At 47.4% G+C, this 24,828-nt stretch overlaps 1 protein-coding gene across 3 annotated transcripts in view; it reads right to left on the bottom strand.

Annotated features, from left to right (window-relative positions):
- Nucleotides 1–1,533: 1,533 nt before the first annotated feature.
- The window catches only part of hipk2 (homeodomain interacting protein kinase 2), a 61,988-nt gene continuing 38,693 nt past the window's right edge, over nucleotides 1,534–24,828 (bottom strand). The window contains exons 3-15 of one of the 3 annotated variants that reach the window (XM_037450627.2): nucleotides 19,202–19,325; nucleotides 18,457–18,576; nucleotides 17,309–17,395; nucleotides 14,064–14,248; nucleotides 13,782–13,944; nucleotides 11,737–11,962; nucleotides 10,991–11,112; nucleotides 8,097–8,227; nucleotides 6,931–7,113; nucleotides 6,478–6,801; nucleotides 5,537–5,781; nucleotides 5,279–5,439; nucleotides 1,534–4,609 (exon numbers count right to left, since the gene is read on the bottom strand). In XM_037450627.2, the coding sequence (XP_037306524.2) occupies nucleotides 4,145–4,609; nucleotides 5,279–5,439; nucleotides 5,537–5,781; nucleotides 6,478–6,801; nucleotides 6,931–7,113; nucleotides 8,097–8,227; nucleotides 10,991–11,112; nucleotides 11,737–11,962; nucleotides 13,782–13,944; nucleotides 14,064–14,248; nucleotides 17,309–17,395; nucleotides 18,457–18,576; nucleotides 19,202–19,325 (2,536 nt within the window). In that variant the 3' untranslated portion in view covers nucleotides 1,534–4,144. The remainder of the gene's footprint in view (nucleotides 4,610–5,278; nucleotides 5,440–5,536; nucleotides 5,782–6,477; nucleotides 6,802–6,930; nucleotides 7,114–8,096; nucleotides 8,228–10,990; nucleotides 11,113–11,736; nucleotides 11,963–13,781; nucleotides 13,945–14,063; nucleotides 14,249–17,308; nucleotides 17,396–18,456; nucleotides 18,577–19,201; nucleotides 19,326–24,828) is intronic. The other 2 variants (XM_037450628.2, XM_037450629.2) reach the window with 2 other exon arrangements.

Genomic DNA, 24,828 nt, shown 5'->3' with positions numbered 1-24,828 from the left:
GGGGAGCAGAGAAATCACAATGACGCCATGAGAAAAGTTGGAAGTTTAAGTATATGTTAAAGGAAAAATGCCAGGCTTCACAGAGAGTGAGACACTGCCTGGTTGAGTTTTTAAATGTAACCACGGGCCTTTTGGGGGGGGGGGGGGGGGGACGGGTTGGCTATTTGGAAGACAGCGCTCTAACAGTAAAGTCGGGAAGGCTACGCTCACCTCAACAACACAAAACATCTTTTACACTCTACTTAAGCACATTTTGGTAATCGTAAGGTCACTCGATCTACATCACGTTTCTGATTCCCCTTTTTTTTTAATGAAAGACAAAACGTTGGTTATGTGAAACATAATAATAGACAAAGTTAGCACACACATTAAGTCATTTCCAACAATGTTGAGTATACAGGGCCTCTATTCATTTAGTTTGAGAAAATAGCAATTATTTGACATTCCCTAATCATGAGGGCAGTCATGGTTTTAATGACTTGTAGGATTTGGCTGGAGATCAGATCTATAATTATTGCATCATGCATGGCCACTTACGGTGTAAAAATGAAATGAATGGTCACCCACAGAGAAAGATCTAAAGCCATTTCAGATGTCGTAGGTCACACATTACATTCATTTTGTGCGGGTGACCGTGGTTTTTAAAGGTATAGTCGGTACATTTTGGATTAATTCATTTTGACAGGTCATTCTACTTCATGGCACGCTAATGTAAAACCAAATTTTCATACGACACCGATAAAGCAAAAAACATCATCAACAGCAAAAAAAAAAAACGAAAAAATACAAAACTACTGGCTTATCAATTTAGAGAGAAGTTTGATAATTATTGATCATTCAATCTAAACACGTGTGAGGAGTAATGACAGCGAAACTGAACACGCAGCTCTTCTCGTAGCCCAATGTTCCGACTTTAGTCAAGTCGATTACTCTGCTGTATGCCATAAATACATCGAATCGTCTTTGTGAAACATGCATTTGCTTCTGGGGGCTAAAACAACATGTCCTCAAATTTACTCGTGAAAGCGTTTTAAAGATGAGACCAAAAGTTATTGCCCCTTCTGCTGCCCTTGCAAAGCTCTGGTGGATTGCTTGCACTTTACTGTGCTGTGCTGTACATGATTGGTCTGTTGAATTCTTTGGTGGGAGAAGCGAGAGAAAAAAAGAAAAAAAAAGATCTAATGTGACAACGGCATCCCGGTGCTGACAGGAGATGACAGCGATGCCCAATTCCCTTAAACAGTGGAATGTTTCAGTAGTCTGTCTCATTACAGAGGAGCCAACAGATTTCAATGGATAATCATCTCCCTTATCTGTGTGTGTGTGTGTGTGTGTGTGTGTGTGTGTGTGTGTGCTTAGGCCCCAATGACCTAGAGAAAGTTAGGTAGATGAAATTAAATAAAAAAAACACAACAACAAAACAGAGAAGAATGATGTAACCAGCAAGTTACGGTGTAATCACGTCTTCAACTACCCTCGGGCCTGCATGCTGGAGCTGACGGGGAGTGGAGAGTTGAGGGGAGGGAGGGGGGGGGGGGCGGGGGGGTGACAAACCACTCTGGGGCCCGACAAGTGACCCCCTCAAGCCAAAGCATCTGTGTATAGGGGCCCGATTGGGTTATCATCAACTTGATAGACGTACTATCACCAGCAGTGTTGCAACACTTGTCTACACAGGTGCAGCTACCTGCACGGAATACTAAACCCGACTGTACATCAACCTGCAGGTTATAAAATAGAAATGAGCCCGACATATCAGAAAAAAGACACATCCACAAGAATTATTGCAACAATCTCTAAAAAAAAAAGAAACACAATAGGTACTACAGCCATGTCAATAATATTAAGTAAAAAAAAAAAAAGAAAAATCACTTCAGATGCAAAAACTATAAAACCATAAAGGGGTGGGAAGGCTTTCACTACAACACCAGCAGTTCTGCTGCGTCTACGTTCAAGAGGAGATTATTTGTATCATTGGCTACAAGAAAACCCCCCCCCAAAAAAGATGAAGCCTGTTGAATCAGGCAGCAAACACACAAAGGGACAGCCCTATTGGATGTCTAAGTGTTGGGGTCTGCTGGCCGTGGCGATGTCTGTGCTGCACCTGGCTCGAAGACAAATGGACAGTGGCAACGAGTCGTCCTCGAGGTGCCCTTCCAGGTGTACGCTGTGGGATTTCCCTTCTGTTTTCTGTTCTTGCAGCCGTGAGAGGCTACCCGAACCTCGAGCGCAACAAATACCGTTGCCGGATGAAACAAACGACACTACGTCAACAACAACAACAACGACGACGACGACGAGGAAGGTTTCATGTCAGAATCATAAGTGTGCATTCAGGTGAGGTGGAGCCCCCCTTTCAGGCTCCCACCCTCCACCCGGGCTCAGTGTCACTATCAACCTGCTCAGTGCCAACTTGCTACCATTTTGGTCCCATTTAAGATGAGAGTTTCTCTCTGCCGCCCTAAACGGACCCACCTCAAACAGCCCCTTCCCTCTCGCCTACGCAGAATCTCTCTCGAACGACCCTCGATACGCCGCCTCTCCTCTTCGGCCTGGCCTTCCCTCACAGACCCACCCTCGTGGCAACAATAACTTTCTGTCAGGCCCCTTCTCTCTGACTAGCTTTAAACCTTAGAAGAAAAAAAAAAAAACAACCTCTCCTGTGTCTCAGGACATTCCCGGTGCATGAAAACATTCCCCCTGTGTGATCATAAAAGGAAAATCAAATATTTTCCGAGCTAAAGCCACAATTTGGGTGCCACTGTGATAGAGGTTCACGGCTACAGCTACACTGCACATTTTCATATTTACATTAAAACCCACAGCAAAATGTAACAAGAATTTATCTATGACTTTGGTAAGTACCCCAGGCAAGTTATCTCATGCACACATAATAAAATAGCTCAGCGTGATATCGACCCAACTCCTGTCTGACATTAATCTTCACCGTGTATGGGACGCTGTCATCAAGGACAAGAAACAGCGAGGGCTGAGCCCACACCTGGAAGAGAGCTGCAAAAGCCCCGACTAGGATGTCAAAACCAGAAAAAACACACACACACACACACACACACGTCTCTGCGTTTAGCTGGAGTCTCGTGTGGCTTTCGGGATCCGAGCCAGGTAAACTGTGTCGTTATATCTGTAAGGCACTACGAAGGAACAACGGTCGAAACCCAAAGACTGGAGAGAGTTTTAAGGAGGCGGACTACACACGCATCGGCTTGACAGTAGCACACACAGACAATCACGTTGTACATGCCTATGTTATTATAACCACGTTGTGCAATCACATTGAGAAAAGAGGAGCAAATAAATCTATTGGTATCAGGGGGAGGAAAAAAAAAGGTTTTTCTTCTCAAAACCAACATGTGCAGACTGCTACATTCTAAGAACGGGGCCTAACTAAGACACCTAGCTAAAAACCAAAGTATATCGTTATAAAGGTGAAACATAAAGGAACAGAATATCTATAAATACACTAAAAAGTTTGTTGTCTTCTGTTGGTTATATTTCCAGAAACCTCCTCGGCTGGGGAAGGTGGGATGGGAGTCGCCTCTCTTTTGTCCCCACACCGTGAATGATTAGGAAACGTTAAGACAGTTCAAGGCCATCAATATTTTTTTTTTTTCTTTGAAGAGCAGCAGGTTTTCCGTATTTCACCTTCTCCCAAATGTCTTGGGATTCCAAACTTCCAGTCAGTAACCCCTGTTCAACAGTCTCTTACCAAATAGAAGAGGCTGTGATACAAAAAAAAAAAAGGAAGCCTCCACTGTCCCCAAAGGCCTGTTTCAAACGTCCCTGTAAAACTAACGAGACATTACTGTCCTCAAAAAGCAAAGCGGAGAATAGACGAAATAAATGCAAAAAACAACTGGCTCTTTCAGGAGAAAAAAAAAAAAATGAAAAGAAAACATCTTGAACTGTACCCCTCTGCAACTCAACCCCATCTTCCCCTTCTAGAGAGGCTGTTTCTTCTTCTTTTCTTCAAGTCGTTTGTGACAGTTTCATGAGGATTGCATGTTCCTCTGTCTCTGTTCATGTCTGAGGTCGAGGAGAGGATGTTTGGGATCGGAGTGAGAGGATTCGGGTGCAGCAGCAGCAGCAGCAGCAGCAGCTCTCCAGTGTCAGTCAAGTGTCTTCTCTAGAGGTACGGGTACTGGTTGACCTTGGTGGGGCTCAGAGGGTATCCAGTGTAGACAGTGGAGGCGGGCGAAGCGCTGATGTAGGCCTGGTGAGCAAACTGGGCCTGGTGGTACTGGCTGTGGTGCAAGGTGGGCGAGGGCAGCACGCGGTGGCCCATGCTGACCGGCACCTGGTGGACGATGCTCGGCGGGTAGCTCCCGTGTTGGACGGCGTGGCGCGCCGAGCCCTGCGACGCCACCAGGTGGGCCACGGTGCCGGTGGAGCCCAGGGCAGCGGGGGCAGTGTACGTGTAGAGGTGGGGCTGGCTGGGTAGGTGCGTGGCGGCCAGGTGCGGGTGAACGTTGCCCGCGTGAGAGGGGCTGTTGTGATGGAAGGAGTACGGGGGCTGAGTGGCGATGGTCGGGGTGATGTAGGCCTGCTGGCGCCGATGACCATTTCGCTCGTTCACCATGTGCTGCTGCGCCTGCGTGAGGAGATGGTAGACGGCGGCATGTCACATTTTACTTTAAATATGAAACGAGTTTCTAATTTAGCTAAATGAAGCTTAGGCGAAAATTCAGTCAGGAAGGGGGGCACACGACCAGCTGATTAGGGGCGGGGTCAGGTAGTACCAGCCAACCAGATGTGGGTTACCGTAAAACAATTGCATCGGTGCTGGCAAACGTTAAAAGACTGTTCTCTCTCTATGCTGTCATTTGTCATTTCAGCGCGCACCAAAGGCGACCCGCCACCACCCCCGACACCTCCAATCTACAGCAGTAACTGGCACATCAGGATATTGGAGCAACTTATTCTCTACCACCATCACCAGTGTCTGGACTCCCTAAGGGGGGGGGGGGATATAGCTCGGCTCAGCATCCCGGCCAAGCCCCAAACACATTGAAATATCAATATTCATGCTTGTTATAATAAAGCAGTGTTCAAACTTCAACAAGTCTCTCCGGATTGAATTATTATTAGCACATTTAGGGAGATGAGCCTGTTTAAACTTAGCTACCCGTCCTTTTGAAGCTAAGCTGCGAATGTTTACCAAAGAAAAAACGTATTAACCCAAATAGGCTAAACCTACTTTACATACTATAAATAATAGCTTGAACATATCGTGCGCACTTATTCACAAGGTGACCCATACCTGGCTGAGGTTGAGGGGCTGCTGCTGGAGGGCGTGTAGCCCGGAGCGCTGCTGGCGGTAGGTCCCGCCTCCGGTCAGGCCCCCGTGCAGGTGGTTGTTGCCAGACACCAAGCCGTTGGAGGATTTGAACTTGTACGCTGAATTCTGATGGTTCATCGGTTCTAAAGAGGAAAGGATGCAGGTTTGGTTATTTGAGGAGCAGTGACTCCCATACAGAACGGCGCCGTGGTTACTGGCGAGCGGATGAGGCGGCGTTACCTGGCATCAGCCGCTCACACTCATTCGGGGCCTCACTGCTCTGGGTTTTGAGGGGAGGAACGATGATGGTGCGGAGGTTCCCGTTGTTGTAGTTGTCCAGGACGGCCTTTGTGTCATAGCTGTTGTTGTTGTTGTGGTTGGGGGCTCTGGACTCCAAAGCGTAGGGGCTGTTGGAACAGTTGGAGTCGGGGGAATCGTGGACGGTCACGCAACTGATGACATTCTTCCGCTGCTTTGAAGATGAACTGGAGGAAAGAGAAGGGAGGGACATTAGAAATGAACTTCTGTGATCACACAAAACTTAAGGCAATCAATATTATGATATCAGATGTGCTGGTTTAATGCTTAAGTGTTTTCACTGTATTTTTCATCATTAGATGATATATTGTATGGTGCACTTTAGCGCAGGCCTAATGCGTATGCATATATGCATATATTTTTGTTTATTTGTATTTTGTTCTCTCTCTGTAGCTGTGTGCAAAGAGGGCATAGCAAAATAAGAATTTATCTGTACAAAGTAACCTGTTAAACTACATAAAAATAAATATCTGGAATATTTAAGCGCACTAAAAACACATTTTTGAGTTATTAAGGCATAGATCTCCTGCTACATTTGCTAGCTGTTTGACTTTCTTTTTTTCCCCTTCTATTGGAATTGCTAAGTTTGTGTCTATTCTTTTGTGCTGTCAGGCGAGTGCACGGTGATAAAATTGATTTGATTCACGGACACAAAGTACCACGGTGAGGGGGGGGGGTCATTTAGTTTCACTGCTTTGGTCTCTCTCCTGCTGGGTGCCATGTTTGTCCTGGCCCTCTGTGGTGTGTTGGTTGTGACAAGCCTGCAGACTTTTCACCTCAGCAACAACAAACCAGCGTCTCAGCTCGTATCGACCGAGTGAAGCCCGACCACAACTAATCCCCCAAAAACATCCAGAACCGACCTCTTGCTCTGCTTGTGCTCATCTTCGTCATCCGTGTCGCTGCTGATGGTGATGATGCTGACTGCGGGGCTGGGCGTGTCGGGGATGATGATGGTCTGTCTGGGGAGGTGGTGTTGTTGCTGGTGGTTGCGGGTGGTGCTGGAAGCCTGTTCCGATTCGCCAGGCCCCCACCCTGCGCCCCCGTAGCCCTGCTGGGGGGCGCAGTTGAAGGACGAGGAGTTCTGCAGCACGGCGCAACGCGGAGGGGTGTTCTCCTTCACCCGCTTGGAGCGCTGCGGGGATAGCACCGTCTGGGAGGACGACACCTCGTAGGCTGACATGTTCCTTATTGAGAGGCAGAGGAGTAAAGAGTAAAGGGTCAACTTGACTCCTGTGGTCATCGTGATCTTATTGATCTTCAGCGGGATATTGGGATGATTCCCAGTACGTCTACCATCGTCCATGCGAGAGTACCTGGCGGACATCTGGTGCTGTTTGTTCTTCTTGGAAGTGGAGTTGTTATTGGTCGAGGGCTGCCTCATGACGTGGGCCACACCCACATTGAGCGTCTGGTTGGATGGGAGCGTGACGTGTCCAGCCAACAAGGCTGGCTGCTGCATGATGGGATTGTAATGGGTGCCGTGCGGATGGGAATTCCTGTAACATAAACACCGTTTTGTGTGAGCGATAAGACACCAGACAAATACGTCAATATGACAGGATAAACAAACCCAACGTCGGTGAGGAAAAGGAACGACGGGGGGGGGGGGGGGGGGGGGGGGGGGGGTATTTCCCACAGACGCCAGCAGGTGGCAGCAGCTAACTTTTTAAAAGCAAGAAGAGAAGGGAAAGGGAACAAGTGAGAGGAAGGGGGTAGAGGCGGAGTGGGGGGGGGGGGGGGCAGAGGAGCTGACACCAGCAGCTGTGAAGCGATAGCTCTGCAGAGGAAGTGCGACACTTTCCCAATCGTCTCTCTGAGGACAACAGAGCTGCCACCGGACAGGAAGGGAGGGGAGGGACGGGGGAGGTGAACGTCTGGCCACAGACGGACAACTACGAATGAATTTGTGCATTTGCGCGTACACACGATACACCTGAATCCTCGTGTTCTCCCTGCCGATCGGCTTCAGCCATCTATCCATCCATCCATCCATCGAGTCATCGCAGTGACAGGCTGTAGTAGACCTGATGTTTTTACACGTGCATATCCCATCTCCCTGAGGTAAATCTGCTCTTATAAAAAGCACCAGCAATCAAGTTGGGACTGTGATTCATTGACAATAAAGGACAAGCTGTCAGGGAGATACAGGCTCCTCGGTCAATCACTCTTCTGCTATACCATCTTCCCATAGCACATATTGACCTATAAAAGCCATAAAACCACTGCTGGCCTTTGAAATCAATTTATCTGCCCTGACCTACAGCCCTGCACCGAATGTTGTGTGTGTAAACTTGATTTTTTTTAAAAATCGCATTGTTCTTGCAGCTTTAAAGTGACACACGTCAACCTTGTTTCATCCAGCTGAAGCATCGGGAGGCGATCGATGGATATGAAAACTCTAAGCCACTATATTGAGACGTCAACGTTTAGGACTGCCTCGGAGCAGTAACAAGAAAAAAAAAAAAGCACTGTCGTTCACCTCCAGTTGGCAAGAGGCTGCGAGGTGCTCATGGAGTCCGGGATGACGGTGGCATGCTGGACTGAGGTGTGGGTGAGCTGCTGCCAGGCTGGAGGCAGCAGGATCTGCTGGGTGCCGCTGGGCCAGGCCTGCTGGGGGAGGAGAAACACAGAAGGGGGGAGGAGACGAGGAGAGTGAAAGGACATAGAGAGGAGAAGTAGAGAGGAAAACAGTCAAGCTGCATGTAACCACACAACAAAAGCAATGCATTTTAATAATTTGTTTTCTCAAGTCTTTCATGGACTGCGAAGTCACCCATGATTGAGTCTTTTCATTTAGGGCATAATGAATGAAGGAACAAAGGGAACTCATTGATTAGTTTTGAGGGAGTGATAAATTACAGTATCTTTTCCATAGTGCACAACAGCTGGTCTAAACCGGCCACTGGGCACGTGAAAGGCACTCCGCCAGCTTCAAGGAGACATCCATCGTCAAAGGAGATAAGGACTTAATAAAAACGTACAGCAGCTCCTTTCTTTGTCTACGTTGGTATGACTGAACGCGTGAGTGTGTGTGTGTGTGTGTGTCTGTGTTTTAGAGTGATTATGTGTTTTTATCCTTGAGTAAAATAAACCTGTTCTAATTAAATTCATAGGCCTTTTGAAGCTGCTGTGAAAGTGGCTACTTTGTATTTCTGATGCAGAACAGGAGGAGTATCTTGCTTTTTGTGCCAAGTTATGTGTGCGCGCATGCATGCATGCATGAACGTGTTTGTGTGTTACTGCGTTGTGTAACCCTAATAGTTTAATGCAGTTCTATTGATTAGCACTTGAATGTCGGGGATAATGAATTGTTCCTTTAATACCCTTTGCACATCTATTTACAACAGCATCAGTATGTTCTCCAGCACACACACACACACACGTTTAAATAGCAGAAGAGAAAGACTCACAGACAGACAGGAAGAGAGGCCCCAAACCAATTGAAAAGCGGATAACCTGTGTATTAGCTCCAGGGACTATTTTTACCTTCATCTTCTAACTTTATCTTAACCTTTATCTTCGTATTCACATTTTTTGCTTTGCACCGTCGGTGTCCATTATATTCTGACACAAAGAAGCTGTTCTGTTCAGTATTCTGCCTGCGAGCTTGTGGAAGCTGAATTGTTTTAAGTCTGAGGCAGGTCGCAAAGTCCAAACCAACAAGCCTTTGGTTGAAGTGCTAAAAGGAGCATCTGCAGGCCAGCAGCGCTGCCGCCCGCGTCTGTGCGCTGATGACTGACATCTCTAATCAAACATTCTGGAGCTGGAGATGGTCTCTACATCGGAGACCACATCCAAGGCCTTTTACCAACATGCCATTAAGAGACTGTAATACATCCATCCTTCTCCCGCTCGCACTATCTCCATTCCCGGCACTTTACGTGCCTCTCTCACTCGGCGTCTGCGTTGTGTAACCAGCCTGTCTGCCCTGAAATGGTAAACCCAGTTAAGAGGCCATTTCTCTCTTCCCAGAGTACACCATCGCTATCAGCGGCCCCACCGCCTCCCACCTCGACCTGCACTCCCCGGGTGAAAACCCTTTGTCACCTCAGGGCTTTGAAAGCGCCCGATCTCATTCCCCAATTGTTTCCACATTTTCTACATTCCTGCTCCAGATAAAGGTCCCGCTGATCACCCTGCCTCACTGCTCAGAGCCTCCTTCTCTCTGCCCCCTCTCTGCCTCCCCAGTGTGCTTACAGCTAAACTTGCATGGGTCCAAAGTGGGCAAAGGGCTCACGGGTAGCAGTGGGTGGGTGAAGGCACAGGTGGGGCGAATGCATCCAACAAGTCGGGCCGGGGGCCCCGGGACCTCCCACCGTAAAGGGAATAAATACACCACAAACCCGGTTATTAGGTGTGCGCCTCGTTGGCCTATAAAAAAACAAACATCTGCTTGCGTTTACTACCGCATGTCTTTGTTTAACACGTGTGCAGACAGAGGTGAGCCGACCAGAAATGTCGGATCCACACTTGATACAGTAGGTAATATGATGTGCATTTCCCCTTAAAGACACGTAGATGAATGAATCTGTTTTGCCTCTGCCCTTCACATCCATGAAGCTGGTGATGTTGGGAAATCGCTGGTCATGCAGAGCCCCATTAAAGCAGCCCCTGACCTCCCGGGATCCTCCGAGGCCTGTAATTTGGAGCGCCTGACTTGGAAGCAGCCCTGGAGCTAATCACCATTTGGTATCTGACAGATTAATCCACCATAGAAACACAGTCAGGCGCACACAGACACACACACACACAAAAAGAGCTTCGCTGCCTGTCTCCCTGCCTACTGCATGATTAACTGGAGATAAGGGAGCACCTCAAACTCCCTGGATTCACGGGGATATTTAAAGCCTTCGTGGAAATTTCCATAGGGAAAGAGGTGGTGTGGGGATGGAAGTGTCCCAGACTGTTTGTGTGAGAGAGAGGCACAGTCACTCCCTGTTACTTCCAACAACTGTATATTAGCAGCTAAAGCTTCGGCCCCAGTGAAGGCCTCCTCCGTGTGAAAGGCCCCTGCCTTTGTGTGCATCAGACCGTGGTAGCCTCAGCCTCCAGGAGAGACGGGACAGCAGAAAGAGCGAGCGAGAGGGAGGGAGAGAGATGGGGAGAAACAGGGAGCAATGCACCGGAGAGCTTGGCCTGAATGTGCTCGGGAAAAAAAAAAAAAAAAACAGCTGCCAGCAAGGGGCAGGGTCAGGAACATTGAGTGATTTCTAGCCTCCATCGATGGATACTATTCTTAGTGAAGGCTTGTGGAGAAAAAAAAAAGGATGCAGAGAGCTTTGTTTGAATACGAGCGGTTCCGGGTCTGAAAGGCACCGTCAGTCTTCGCATGCGCAAAAAAATCTATTAGTTCCATTCTCCGTGATACTCTACCTGCGTAAGGAGGCCAGGTTGAATCTGCAGTGGCTGGGCACCGGGGGCTTGCGTCACTATGGGAACGGCATTCTCCATCCGCACAGAGTAACTGGTGTGCTTGGAAGGGGACGCCTGCAGCCCTGTGCACAAACAAAGTACATGTACGGAGCGTGTCAACCAAAAAAACTAAATGATACAAACAAATCTGCAGAACTTCATCGTTTCATTTTTAAAAGATGTCAAAACCCCCTCCACTGGATTTGCATATAGAAAAATAACTTAGAAAAACACAAACAGTAGTCATGACAATAGTATAAAAAAAGCTTCTAATAATGGATTTTTTTTATCACACATTCCATAAAAAGAACGAGTAAACAAACAGAAGAATGCCGTGGAGCTTTTCTCCCCCCCCCCCCCCCGCACAAACACAGAGGAGACGTCAGTGGCGTGAGCAAACATGTTCAATGTTCTTTCAAATGACTAATTGCCTCATCAAATTATTATGGGATGACAATTGGTATGATTCACACTACGATTGACTCTAACAAAAAAAAAACGGGAAGAGAGTGTCTGTGCATTGACTGTCTGAGATAGAACTAAAACTGACTCCAGATCTGTATGTATTACAATAGATACATGTTTATCCTCACATCATGGCCTAGTGCAGGTGCTCGTGGTTGGAATTGTTGTTTTCGCACAGATGACCACAAATCGCACTCCGCACCACTCACACTAACGCATACCGACTGGGCAAAGCTCCTTACCTTGGAAGCCAGGTGGGCAGACGATGAGCGCCTGCTGGAAGGGGTCGGGCCGAGCAGCGCAGAGCTGAGGAGGCCCCGGCTGCAGGGGCATGCTCCTCTGGGCCACGGCCGCCATGGCGGCAGCGGAGGGCTGGTAGAGTGCAGATTGGTAGTTTAGTATGGAGACATCAGGACTTGCAAAGGAAAGGGTGGCATTGTTGGTGGTGGAGGGAACCAAGTTGGTGGCCTAGAGGAATGATGGGACCAAAATAAAAAATCATGAGAGTGGAGGTACAGATGGGAACATCAGGGAAGTGGAAGTGCTCTGGGGAGGAAGGGTTGAACAGCAGGCACGGTAAAAAACAACAAACAAAAAAAAAGACACACAAAAATGTAAAAACAACCACTAGATCCACATAAGATGAGAGCCGGGGAAAGAACAAGGAAATTAGACGACTGATTTAAAGGTGTCTTAAAATATGCATACTGATGATTTGATTAATTAGAGGGAAAGAAGGTTACAAGAGATGCAATCAATGCTACGATTCTTAAAAAATTCAACTATCAAGGAGCAAAATGCCACCACAGCATATTTACACTGACATTTTGGAAAATCGTGTATCATTTAAACTATTTAAAGGCAAACAAATTGCCCACTTCTGCTGACAAAAAAACTGTTTAAATGTAAATGTGACTTTATAATGAGCTTGTATAATTTGCTGCAGCCAAACTTGACATTTCATGTCACAGCTTCACTATCCAGCACCCAAATCAATATGCCTGACAGGAGTAATATTCCACAGCCAGCCGTCATTATATAATTGTGTAAGCTTAGGCAATTCCAGCATGTCTTGACCATTAATAAGACATGTGGAATACATCCGAGATACAAACAAATGCTTTTAAGAGACATGGTTTGCTCATCCCGAAAGTACTACTCGCACTGTCTAATTTTAGTCCTTTCATTAAGGGGGGGGGGAGAGACTGGAGAGGCAGCGCTTTCATTTTTCCATTTGCTCTCTTTAGCGTGTTCGATAAGCACCAGGGGAGGGAACATAATCAATACGCCACTGTGGCATTCATCATAAACAAGCAGGAAAGCAGGAAAATCCAAGCCAAAGGTGCATTCTAGCCTTGCAAATGAATCAAACTGAATAAATCACTAACTTAAGTCTGTTTGTATGCCCTGAAAGCCGGGCAGTAGAAAAGACAAGCTGAGGGAATGTTAATCCATTTATATCACAGCGAGATGGGTTTTTTGTCGCATGCTACACAGTGCGAGCTGGCTCGATATAGTCGGTGATAAAGAACATTGTTTACTAAAGAGAGGGGTGGGGGGAGAGAGAGAGAGAGAGAGAGAGAGAGCTGGAGTTGTAACTAAGCACAATCTGGAAAACCTTGCAACACGAAGCGCGGTGATTCCGGCATAAGCCAAAAGTCAGCACTTTGGTTTCACAAGCCGTACGCGAACGAAGCGCTAAAGCACCACAGGCTCAACCCCCGGCAAACTGGAGGAGAGAGGAGAAGACAGAGGAGGGAAAGGGGAGAGGAAGCTTGGCAACGGGATTCTTAAGGACTGAAAGCCCCAGAATGCAAGGCAAGCAGGAAGTGGGGGCTTGTCATGTGTGTAATCAGCACTTTGTGACAATCCCACAGGACCGGGGGCACAGACAGAATATGCAGGCAGACAGATATGCATGCGGCCAGGCAGAGAGGCAGCAAGTAAACACGGAAGAAACGGTCAGAAAGAAATATAGAACAAAGAGAGAAACAGCTGCTTGTGGGCTGCTGAGCTAGTAAACTTCTGACAGTTGGGCATTTAAAATAGCAGTATTTGGTTTAAAAAAAAAAAAAAAAGAGCGTTTCAGCGGTTAGCCAGGAGGAATGATTTGGGTTTTCTGCCTGAAGCAGCGCAATTGTTATGCATACACGTACTTGATAAATATTCCACACTACATTTCTTATGTCATTTCTTCCATTGAAATGCTGCAACCCACAGCTGAACCAGTGAGTGTACTTGCACCTGACAGCATAGAATCTGTCGTACCAATGAGTGGGGGCTTTACCTGGCTGTGCACAGTGTTCAGCTGGTTGTTGAAGGTCATGGTGAGGTTGGTGGAGGTGCTGGGTGCCACGTGGGTGATAAAGGGCGTCTTGCTCTGGTTGACGGTGTCGTACATGTTGACACGACGCTTGCAGATCTCTATGTTTTGGAAGCAGGACTTTACACTGCGCGGAAGGAGAGGAGAGGGAGAAGAAGGGAGTGAGTGCCGCGTCTCGCCAAAGCGGCAGATGTTATTTCACCGTTTGAGTGGTAATTGTGCAAACAACAACCACAGGGCACTTACTGTGTGCTGTGGGGGAAATCGAGGAGATGGGACATAGTAACAAACGGGTGGTTGAGCGTCTCGATAGGAGTGATCCTCTTGTCCGCGTCGATGGTCAGCATCTTGGTCAACAGGTCAATGAACTCCCTCCTGTCAGCCTTCTCTGCCAGCATGTCGCTCCCCTCCAGGTCCGACGTCATGTTCACCTGCGGGTACGAAAACACGCGCGCATTCTAGCATAAGGCTTTATTGAGCATTCAAGGATTCTCGTGTTGCTGCGGTGACAGAGGGAGAAAAAAAAAGAAAAGAAAAAAAACCCCGCCCCCCCCCCACAAGTTATTCCCAAAGAGGGGCCTATTAATACTCGCAAGGCCTCATCAGTTAGGGTGTCAGTGCGAGTGTCACAGAACCCGGTGATAACCTTGCACCTAAGTGACATTATAAACATTTGCACTGGTATTTCTAGCGCCACTTGAAATATCTCCTGGCGCCTCCGCTGGGATTTTTTTTTATCTAATCCTGAGATGTGAAAATAAACAAAAACATGAGCCCCAATAAATTTGGCCAGTTCTTAAAAAGGACACCATCCGTCTAATGTAACTGTGACGGATCGATTTGGCAGGCGAGGCATTCATTGTGGGGACTGACCCTTACTTTTATTTGTGGGTGCAGGTATGAAGGAAGCTAAAGTCTGGGTCTAAGCCCACTAGCACACAATCAGGCAGTGCAAGGACAGTGACGTGGACCGAGCCAACAGAAAGGCGGCCATGTTTATTGTGACTGCCATGCAGAGGTAGCAGGGCTGTTTTTTAATAAAGACGCAGCGCTTATCTCGAGGCCTGCTCCAGGGGCTATCAGATGTGCTGCCAATCAACACCGCGCATCTGATTCAATTCGCTTTCTCTATGCAGGTTATTCAGGCTCCGTAACCATTCCTCTCTGCTCGCCACCTCCGCTGGCTCTGATAAAAGAATAATCTGCAGAATGAGGTGGGACATAATCACGACGTCCTCTGCTAGTGGAAGAAATGACTTTGGGAAACGTACACAGTTTGGTTGTGCTTGGATAGCAGTGGGGAGTTGGCAGAAAGGTGGCACAATAATCACAATAATCAGAAATGGTAAAAGAATATTGCTATCATCTAATATATATAGTGAATATACTGCATAGAAAGGGTATTTTCATGCTTCATTTTCTTTCAATAACAGCAAAAGGCAACATTTTACATTTTTCTTATCTTGAATGTACATTGTAAAAGGCCACTAAAGACAAGGGGCTTCAAATAACATGGTCATCGTTGCGTGTCTTGCATGTCGATGGCTCTTTACGGAGCCACATCTGTGCCGTGGGGAGCACTGACAGGCTACTAGGAGTAAGGGCAGGGATGGCAGATGTCGAGCAGCGCCTCAGGAGGTGTGGAGCGCTGCATGCAGGATCCAGGCCTGTCGTCTTCTGCACAACACTATTCGACAGGCACAGATATATCCATAAACTTTATTACTCGATGGGAAGAGCAGCGGAAGTGAGTGACGATGTTATTTTAAGGGAATGTGGCCATGGCTTCACTCCCATTAACGGAGATATTGAAGGATTGCCGATCAAAATAAACACATTTCTTTTTATCAGGCCTTCCCTCTACATCAGTCCTCAAGCAGGATCCTGCATTTTCTCTAAGTTAGTGTCTGATTTACTCAAATTAGATATACTTGTGACTGAAGCCTCCCCCCATTTCCCACGACTAAGAGGAGGTTCATTATCTCTTCCTGGCACCCAGCCTTTCTGTCTCTTAGGGCCTTCAGCTACATCATCCATTATACACGCAGAGACAGATGTCCACAATGCTGACTTGTTTATATGATAGGAATAGCGAGATGGGGAAAAATAGGCCGTTTCCTCCCACATTAAGCTCGTGCAGCTCCGCAATATGGCCTTTGTGGCAAGCTGAATCGGGCTGCTGCAGTGAGAGAAGGACGGGACACGGAGCTTGAAGCGTTGGAGACAGAGATGACCCAAGGGATATCATAACAGTGCAGGTTGGTTTCATTAAACTGAATGTGTGTGTGTGTGTGTGTGTACTGCTACTCAACGAGCCCGGACAGCGGTACTATCTTGTCGCACCCGACAGCGTGTTATTCCACACTGGTCTGACAATGGCCTCGGGCTCTCCTGGACAACCATAATTGTCTCCATCACTTAAGTCACTACTTATCCACATTTGACGGTCTCCAGAAGCTGCTCCTGTTTGGGCACCAGGTCGACCATTTTTCAAGAAATAATTCTCCCGCTTAACTCTTATCTCTTGGCCTGTCATTATCAGAGGGAAGATCGAGGTGCGCGGTGACATGAGAGTACCGTCACAGATTCAAGGGGCCCTGGGAAAAACATTGTAATTTTCCATCACACTGCCATTTCTGTCGGCAGGACCAGTATTTGGCCAAGTAAGATTGAAAAAAACACTTAATATCATCTCCCTTTCAGGCACATCGTGTCAAAATGTAATGGCTACATGTGAACTTTCCCACCGTGAAGGGACCAATTCAGGCAGAGTCATAGAGGGAAGTGACATTAAATGTATCTACATTCGGTAGAAGGGCTTTTCCATACAGATGTTTTGTTGTAGTATAATTCCTTTCCGGCGGGGTTAAGCAAAGGCTTCTTAACAAGCAGATTCCCACAGGTGGCATGCAGGGCTGCTGAGTCATGAAGACGCAACACGGTGGGGGTCCCACTGAGCTGGTCTGCAAAACTAGTGGGGAAACTCTGGAATGTGTGTGTGTGTATGGGTTTATAAAAAAGTAGGAGAGAGTCCCACACTTGTCCTTTATGCATTTACTGGACATGTGCTATATTCTAAATACGCACAACATGGCCACAACAGTCACTGCAGCTTAAACAATAAAGCAAACTGTGTATATACATTAACCAGCCTCACCGCATGATCGGCCCGAATGTCTGTGGCTTATTTGATGGCGGTTAAGCGAAATGAAGAGCAGATTTCAGAGTTGAGGAGGCGTTCCAGTGAACAGCTGCTTTCATTTCACTTTGTAAACGTCCAGAAAGAAGCGGAGCTACAATGCATCTGGAGATCAGGCTTTGGCATCTTAAAGCATTTCAAATATTTGATGGATAATTCTCATGGTGCGATGGATCAAACCGAGTGGACCCATCATTTGATGCCGTAAATGCGAGACAGGTGGATGCCATCCACGCAAAAGTGTGGGGGGGGGGGGGGGGGGGGGGGGTGACGAGTCAGGCTTTGTTTGTACCTGCGCCATGTCATCCAAGCAGTTGAAGATGTACTTGCGAGCCTCCTTGGACTTGATCCCCGTTTCGCCCTCGTGGTCCTCTGGAGTCTGCGGGAGACAAGAAGCAGATGTTGCTCTCAAATCCACATCACACTTCCCCTCTGGAAACACACTATTTACATTTGGCTCATTACAGCCGCTTGTTGTTGGTGTGCAGCAGGGCTCGGCTTGCCCTCCCGGCAACCCTGGGGTAGCACACAAACGCTCATCTAACAGCCAGGGAGGCTCGGGGGGGGGGGGTACACGCTTTATCACTGAGATGACACACTGCATGTAAACTGCATGCGTGCTTTTCACACATGTGCACATGGACACATTCACGTAAACACAAGTGAACGCGTGTGATCACTCTTTTTCAACGCTTTAAAAAATGTACACAAAATGAATCTGAGTTGAATGTGAAGGTATTTTTTAATTACAGTCAGCAAAGTGATACAGCTGCTGTTATGTGGGAACATGTGGCGCGGTCAAATTAAAGCTGAGTAATCACTCTTCAGGATGGAAAAAACGTGGTGATTTTCCACAAAACAAGGACACTCGTTAAAGCAGGTGTGTTGGGTCAGTGACTGTCAACGTGTTTTGAAAAGACAACATTAAAAGACAACTTTAACCTGACAACTGCTAGAAGTCCTTGGACAGCTTACTGAAGAGCGTTTACTATGTCGCTTCATGGCTTCATTTAAAGTGCAATTATATTGGTTTGTTACTGGGATTCATAAGAAGCAAACGCACCAAACGTCAAACACCGAAAGGACATTACTGCCCCGCTGAACAAAAAGTTCCACTGAAGATAATTCGGGTAGAAATGAAGGAAGGAGCTGACCTCCTCACTGAGTGGTCCACAGTGGAACAGGGGGGGGGGGGGGGGGGGGGGCACACATCCTTTGAGCAGGATTCATCAGCCTGGGCTTCCATTTACTGAATCTTCTCACAGAGATCCACTTTGCTCACACTACACTCTGACTTTCTTTATAGCCAGGGCCGCCAATGCCTCACACAGCGTGACGTACAATATTAATGGCAGTTATTGCTGCTCTTAGGAGGGTGCTGTTGATGCTACTAAAAGGCAGTTTTTGTTTGCGAATGCGTCTCCGTCGTTCCAGCCGTACCTTGAGTCTCCAGAGGGGATAGGTGGAGTCGGGGTCTCTGTTGAAGAACCTGGTGGTTTTCGTTCCGGCACTCAACAGATACTCTGCAGGCAGACCTTGTGTCTGTGAGATGTACCGGATCTGCGAGACAAAAGACAGAAAATGCACGTGAGACTTCATATGCACGATTGAGCCATTGGATTAAGGGAGACCAGTGAATATCACCAATAAACAAAAAAGGCTAAATCATTAGGATTGAGGTTTTTTTTTTGACATATGGCAGATCTTTGCTCCACCCAAATATGACCTCAGCGCAAGAGCCTGAGATTGATTTTAGACTTGTAAATGAGACACTTTGCGAAGTTTTGGGGCTAGTGAAATATCAGACGGGCGTGTTCAGTGATGGAGCACAACTTGCTTGCAAGGTTTTCCCTCTGAGCCTCGCCTGACTGATGGAGAAGGGGTAACGCTGCAGTGTCTTGCTCTGGAGCACAGGGGCTGCGCTAATTGGACAAGTGGCTCTGCGGCATCTGTTCAGATAAACAGGGAAGCTGCTCAAGAATCATCAGGGGCTGTCGGGGGGGGATTGTAGAAGCATCCCGGCCTCCCAAACACGCTCACATGTGCACACAGGTAGAGAGAAAACACACACAGGTGTATCCACGTAACCACGAAGTGAGATTCGTGATCACTCTGAATCACGCAGTTATGAGCGGGGCCAGAGTCAGGACACAGTTCGGAGGTCCAAACCATCATTGCATGTTACCTGATCGTACTCGGAGGCTCCGGGGTAGAGGGGCCATCCCAGGAAGAGCTCGGCTATCACACAGCCCAGGGACCACATGTCTATGGCCTCACAGAACGGCAGGCCCAGGATGATCTCTGGTGCCCTGTGTGGAGAAAACACACGGTACTGTTAGAAATCCGGCGTACATGTAGAAGAACCCGTCGAGCAGAGCAGCGCTGGTACTGACAAGGACTCAGACAAACGCGCCCAGCGCATCACACGCAGGTCAGAAGAGGAAATAATCTAGTGTAGAAGTGAGCTGCATGGTTTCCAAAGTCGTATATGATCTAATTGGACTTTTCAACAGCAAGAAAGAGAATCAATCAATGGATCTATTAATCTTCGAAGTCTGAAGGGTGCTATATTATCTTAACATTGATCCCTCAATGTGGCCTTGTGCAGTGGGCTACATTTTTTCTTATCACTTGTTCAGGCAGTTCTTCAAGGATCCGCATGGCAGAATCACACAGGAGCCGTGCAAAGAGCTAGAAGGGTATGTTTACAAAGTGCCAGGGTCCCGAGCCATAGCGCAATGTGGAAGCAATTCAGCCACAAAAAGACATTTAAAACACATAAAGATTTTGTGGAGTTAGCAATGGGCTTCATCCGGCTTTTAGTGGCCTGCATTTAAGTTAATAGTGGCAGTGCTTAAATCCTAGACACTGGAATACATAAACTATAACAGCGATGCACAAAGAGACTATTGGAAGTGCAAATAAATATCAATGATTTGATAAAAGAAGAAGAAATATTGCTTCAGTTATGTGAGCAGCAACGCAGTCAGAAACAATTGCCAATTTCCATTCAACATGTTTTACATCCTGTCAGAAAGACTAATACACTCCTTGTGAGCTCACATCTCTGATGGAGTTTAAAATAACCAAGAACACAGGCACTCTGCTCTCGGACAATCCAAAACATTTCCAAGAGCCTTTTCTTTCTGTCGTCAGCATGTGAAGGACATTCTTGGTCTTAGATGTTAGCTATTGGTGAAAAATAGCCAATATATAATCTATCTATCTGGACTGAACTGCTGAAACGGAAATCCTTGTCTCTGTTCCAATAACACATTAACAGCGTGACACACATATCCCAGGATCTCAAGGCTGATCTTGGAAAGTTTCTCATTCATGGCTGAGTTCACATGGCCGCTGTGACCATGGCAATCAGGCTAGCCCCCCCCCCCCCCCCCCCCCCCCCCGCCCCCTGGAAGCCAAGGCGGACTCTGGCAGGGTCGCGGAGAGAGACGCGGGTCCTGTTTAAACTGTAGGCACCAGAGAAACTGAGAATATGGAAAACAGCATGGGGTCCATTAAAGGATTTTATACGCTTGTTTTGGGGGTATAGCGGTCCGAGGGCAGCGGGGGGTAGGGGGGGGGGATTTGGAGGAGAATTAATGAACATACCTCACATACTTAAAAGCTAATTTCTAACTGTAGCTCTGTGCCCCCTATTCATTGGTCGTTGACAAAAAAAGAGGGCACAGGCGATTCATTGTACACTGAGGGGGCTCTAATACAGAGAGGCAGAAGAGGCCACAAGAATAGACGCTAACACGCTGGATAAGAAATACAAAACCGGAACGGGATGAAGGGAGTCCAAGAGAGGCTGAGGCACAAATAAAGTGAGCGAGGGGGAGCAGTGAAGAGCTTCTGTCACAGAAGGTGGTTATTGGGGTCTGTAAGGGTAGCAGCGCAACAGACACCCCAGACAACACGCTAGCAACAGTATCTTAGGGCACCATTACACAGCAAAACAAAGACACCTTCACACACAATGAGCCGAGACGTCTATCAAGGGGGCTGCTAAGAGAGGCGTGATGGAGCCTGCTACGAGGTGATAGCAGAAGGGGAAGAGCGAGGTCTGCTGAATGTCCTCTCACAGCCTGTTAGAATAGGGGACAATGACCACAGCGCGCACGTGTGTGTACAGGTAGAGCACCGCACCGAGAGGCAGACACAACAGCAGCGTTCTTCAAGGGCGGTTGGGAGTCCATCAAACCTTCAGCGGGATGTTGTGCTCAATCAAACTTGAGAAATCCAGTGGCACGTGCTAATGAACACACTTTAGCTTACCTTCTTTCTTTGGAGTTGGTAAATTCAAAGTCTTCAGTAACTGAAGCCAAAACACTTTAACGGTTTACTGACAAAATATCCCTGACAGTACAATCCAGACATTTGTGAAGGTTATGTTCTATTTATAAATTCAAATACCCCGTTTTGGTACTTTCAACTCATTGCTTGTCACACTGTCTGTGCAGAAGTTGATAATAGAAACAAGCAGCATCCCTATTTCACCACATTTAGTGTTTTTTCTACCTGTAAAATATTTATAAGATATAATGAAACCTGCTGTACTGCAGCAGACCAGCTCTCATAACACAAAGCTGTTTTTTTGGCTCAGCTGCGAGAAAATTCTCCCTATCAAAACACATTGTGAAGATGAAAGCCACAGGAACCCTTTCATCACATGGTCCTCCAGATCACTTTGACTCCGGCCGACACATGCAGACCACAGGACCTTCAACTTTTTCCTTTTTTTTAAACCAAGATCCTGAACTAACAAGTCACTTCAAAAACGAGTCACCATCGTGGTATGGGATTCATATTCAATGCCAAAGAAAGGTGGCTTTCATAGTAGCCGTCAACAGAATGTACTTTCACTAGATGAGAATTCAGTATTCAGCTTCAGTGCAATGTTTCCATTCATGTGGCTATAGCTGTGTGCCATGACCACATGGACTTTGCCCTTGAGTACCATGGTGAGATTTGCTAGTGTTGATGTTATTCTTGGATCCATTTCATACTGAACCTTCCTAAGTTATGCTCCAGTGCTCCACTTAGGCTGTTCTCATGGCTCCTGTGCCTCTCACAGAAAGCTCCTCCCGTTCAGCATATGTTAGAGAGAAAAAACGAGAGCAAAGGAAGCGAGGAAGGAAGAGAAAGGGAGTGACATTGTTGCTCATGATATCAAACCACAAATGCAAATCTGCCCCGACCAATGCACTGCTGCCGTCGCATGCAAAGAGCGCCACAGCTGCTGCTGATACAGGCCTTTCACTGGCAGTGATAAACAGCATGCACACACATCTGTGCAGCTCACAAACCATGCCTCCTTTCCGGTCCCCCTTTCCTTTCTAAAGCAGCACACTGCACAAGAAGGACAATTTTTCGAAGACAGGGCAATTTCGGTTTTTTATGCCGGAGGAGATGTTTCTGCTAATCTCTATTGGAAGTTTACAAAAAAATAAGCCAGATGTAAAGTTGACACTCAAACTATTTGGTTAAAGGAATTCTGGGGTATATCAAGATTCAACTTTAACACTTGGACAGGATATTAGAAAATTGCAGTTTTGTCCATGAGGGATTTTTGTGGGTCAAGACCTGCTGGTGGCTCTGTGAGGCTGTGATTTAGGAAAACTTTATCAGCATTTTAAAAGCCTTGTCAGTGCGAGGCTACTATGTGGATGCTTAAACAGTTAAAAATGGCCCCTGTCTTTGTTGTTGGGCATGTCTTTAGTAAAAAATAAGTAGCCGTGTTGAGAGATGTCAACTGAGCCACACATGTGAAGCTCATGGTGACTTGTGGGAACATAGGGGGATCCCATTGCCCTCCATAGAGCCACTATGAGCTACATCCTTATCTCCTGGTAATCTATAATTGAGTTGCTTGGATACGCCGTCTGTACGTGCTGCATTCAGCTGAGACCGCCTGTTTATCACCCTTTTAGCTCCACCCAACCAAGCTCATCTCCTGTTGGCATGGCTACCAAAGACAGTGCCCCTCGGAGGGGTGATGGTGAGCGAGCTCCTCGCTGCAGACCTCGGATGTCAAACGACAGACGGTGTGCAAACCACCGGCGAGCCAGAGGCTGTCTGTGGATCTCAATGGGGACCCAAGTGCATGAGAGGCCTCAGTGTTCGGGCCAGTGGCTCTGACAGCGCTGGCCCTTGACAAAAGAAAAAGGGAGGGAAAGATGGGTGAGATGAGGCAGGGAGGCAGAGAGAGGGCGGGAGGGAGTCTGCGTGCTGACATCCTCCCAGCTGGCCTGCTCATTGATGAGTCCCAGTCCCGTTGGGAGCCAGAGATGGCACCACTCATGAATGGAGCCTTTCTTACGCCACCCCAGCCCACCTCAGCCCCCGCACCTGGGCCCCCTCCGCCTACACTTCACCCAAACTCGCCCTCCAACCCCTCTGCCATCAAAACCCCCTTCAGATCCCTCAGACTAGGGGGCCAAGGCCAGGCCAGTGCTCCCTCCTCTGCTTGCCTGTCTGCCCTCTGCTCTGTTGAACTGTGCCTAAGCGTGGCTGGGCCGCCAGCCCACGCACACATGAACACATGACGCAGACACACAGACGCAGATGCACACATTGACGACATCACGGGCTGTGTGCATGTCAGGATGTATCCATCAGGCTGACCTTCCCTGAGCTTGGCTCCAGACGGGATACGGATGGATCCCTGGACCCCCGCAGCATTTAGAAACACACACACACACACACACACACACACACACACACACACACACACACACACACACACACACACACAGGGGTCAGCCAGTCAGAAGTAATGGCTTTGATCTCTCTGCTTTCTGTTTGAGGACTTCATCATGCAACTGTGTTTTATTCAACAGGCAGGCAGCTAGTTATACATAAAGAGCAGGATTCATACTGGAAGTAAACAAGATTGTATAATGTTTTGAAATTACATTACATTACAGTACTAAAAGGAAAAAGTACTTCATGAGAACAGAGCCTGCCATTAACTTTTGTCCTATTTTATTCTCCTGTGTCCCTTTCCTCCCTCCTCCTTGCCTCTCCCCCCCTGTCCACCCCACACTTCTCTTGCCTAATGCAAAAGGCTCGGGTTGGTGCTGTGAATGACTCCCTTCCTCCCGCGGGTAACTCATCTGCATATTCATGCCCTCAAAAGGTCCTTCACAACCTCTTTGAAGACGCACCAGAGAGAAACACTTTTCTCGATGTATTGCATGGTGGACGCCGACTGTGAAATCAATGTCCAGAGCAACACCCCCTACTGTGCACCTGTGGCTTACTAAAGCCCGACCCAAGACACACACGTACATAGAACTGACTACACCTCTCCAACCGCTCCACCTGCTCACATGACATCACACTGCACACACGCAAAGCATTGGCAGTCATCATGTAAATGCTTATTTGTCCAGGCAGCGGCTGTAAACTGCATTTCAATTGAGAGACCGTGTGGTCCAGATGGTTCCAGGGTTGAAAGGAGGAGGGTTGTATCTGGACACGGTGCATTTTTTTCACAAAGTCCTTGAAGAATGTTTTCTCACTCTCTTAGCAGGGATGACATTCCTGGAGGTTGCGGTCCTGGAAACAGTCCTTCCTCTCTCTTTTTGTTGCTCTCGCTCTCAGAAAAAAGCACAGTGGTGACGAGGCTGTCAACGTTAAGTGTCCCTGTTCTAGCAATGCGTTACAACAAGGCACATGAAGGCCATTGGAATGAAAGAAGGAGAAAGTGTGTTTCATACAAGGGGAATGGTCCATGACCCCCTAACGTGGTCAATGGGACTGAGAGACTTGCAGGCACATATTAGGAACTTCCACTTCAACAGA

This window comes from Pungitius pungitius, chromosome 6 (assembly GCF_949316345.1).
Source record: "Pungitius pungitius chromosome 6, fPunPun2.1, whole genome shotgun sequence".
Classification (NCBI taxonomy): domain Eukaryota; kingdom Metazoa; phylum Chordata; class Actinopteri; order Perciformes; family Gasterosteidae; genus Pungitius; species Pungitius pungitius.
This window is presented reverse-complemented; position numbering and strand designations above follow the sequence as displayed.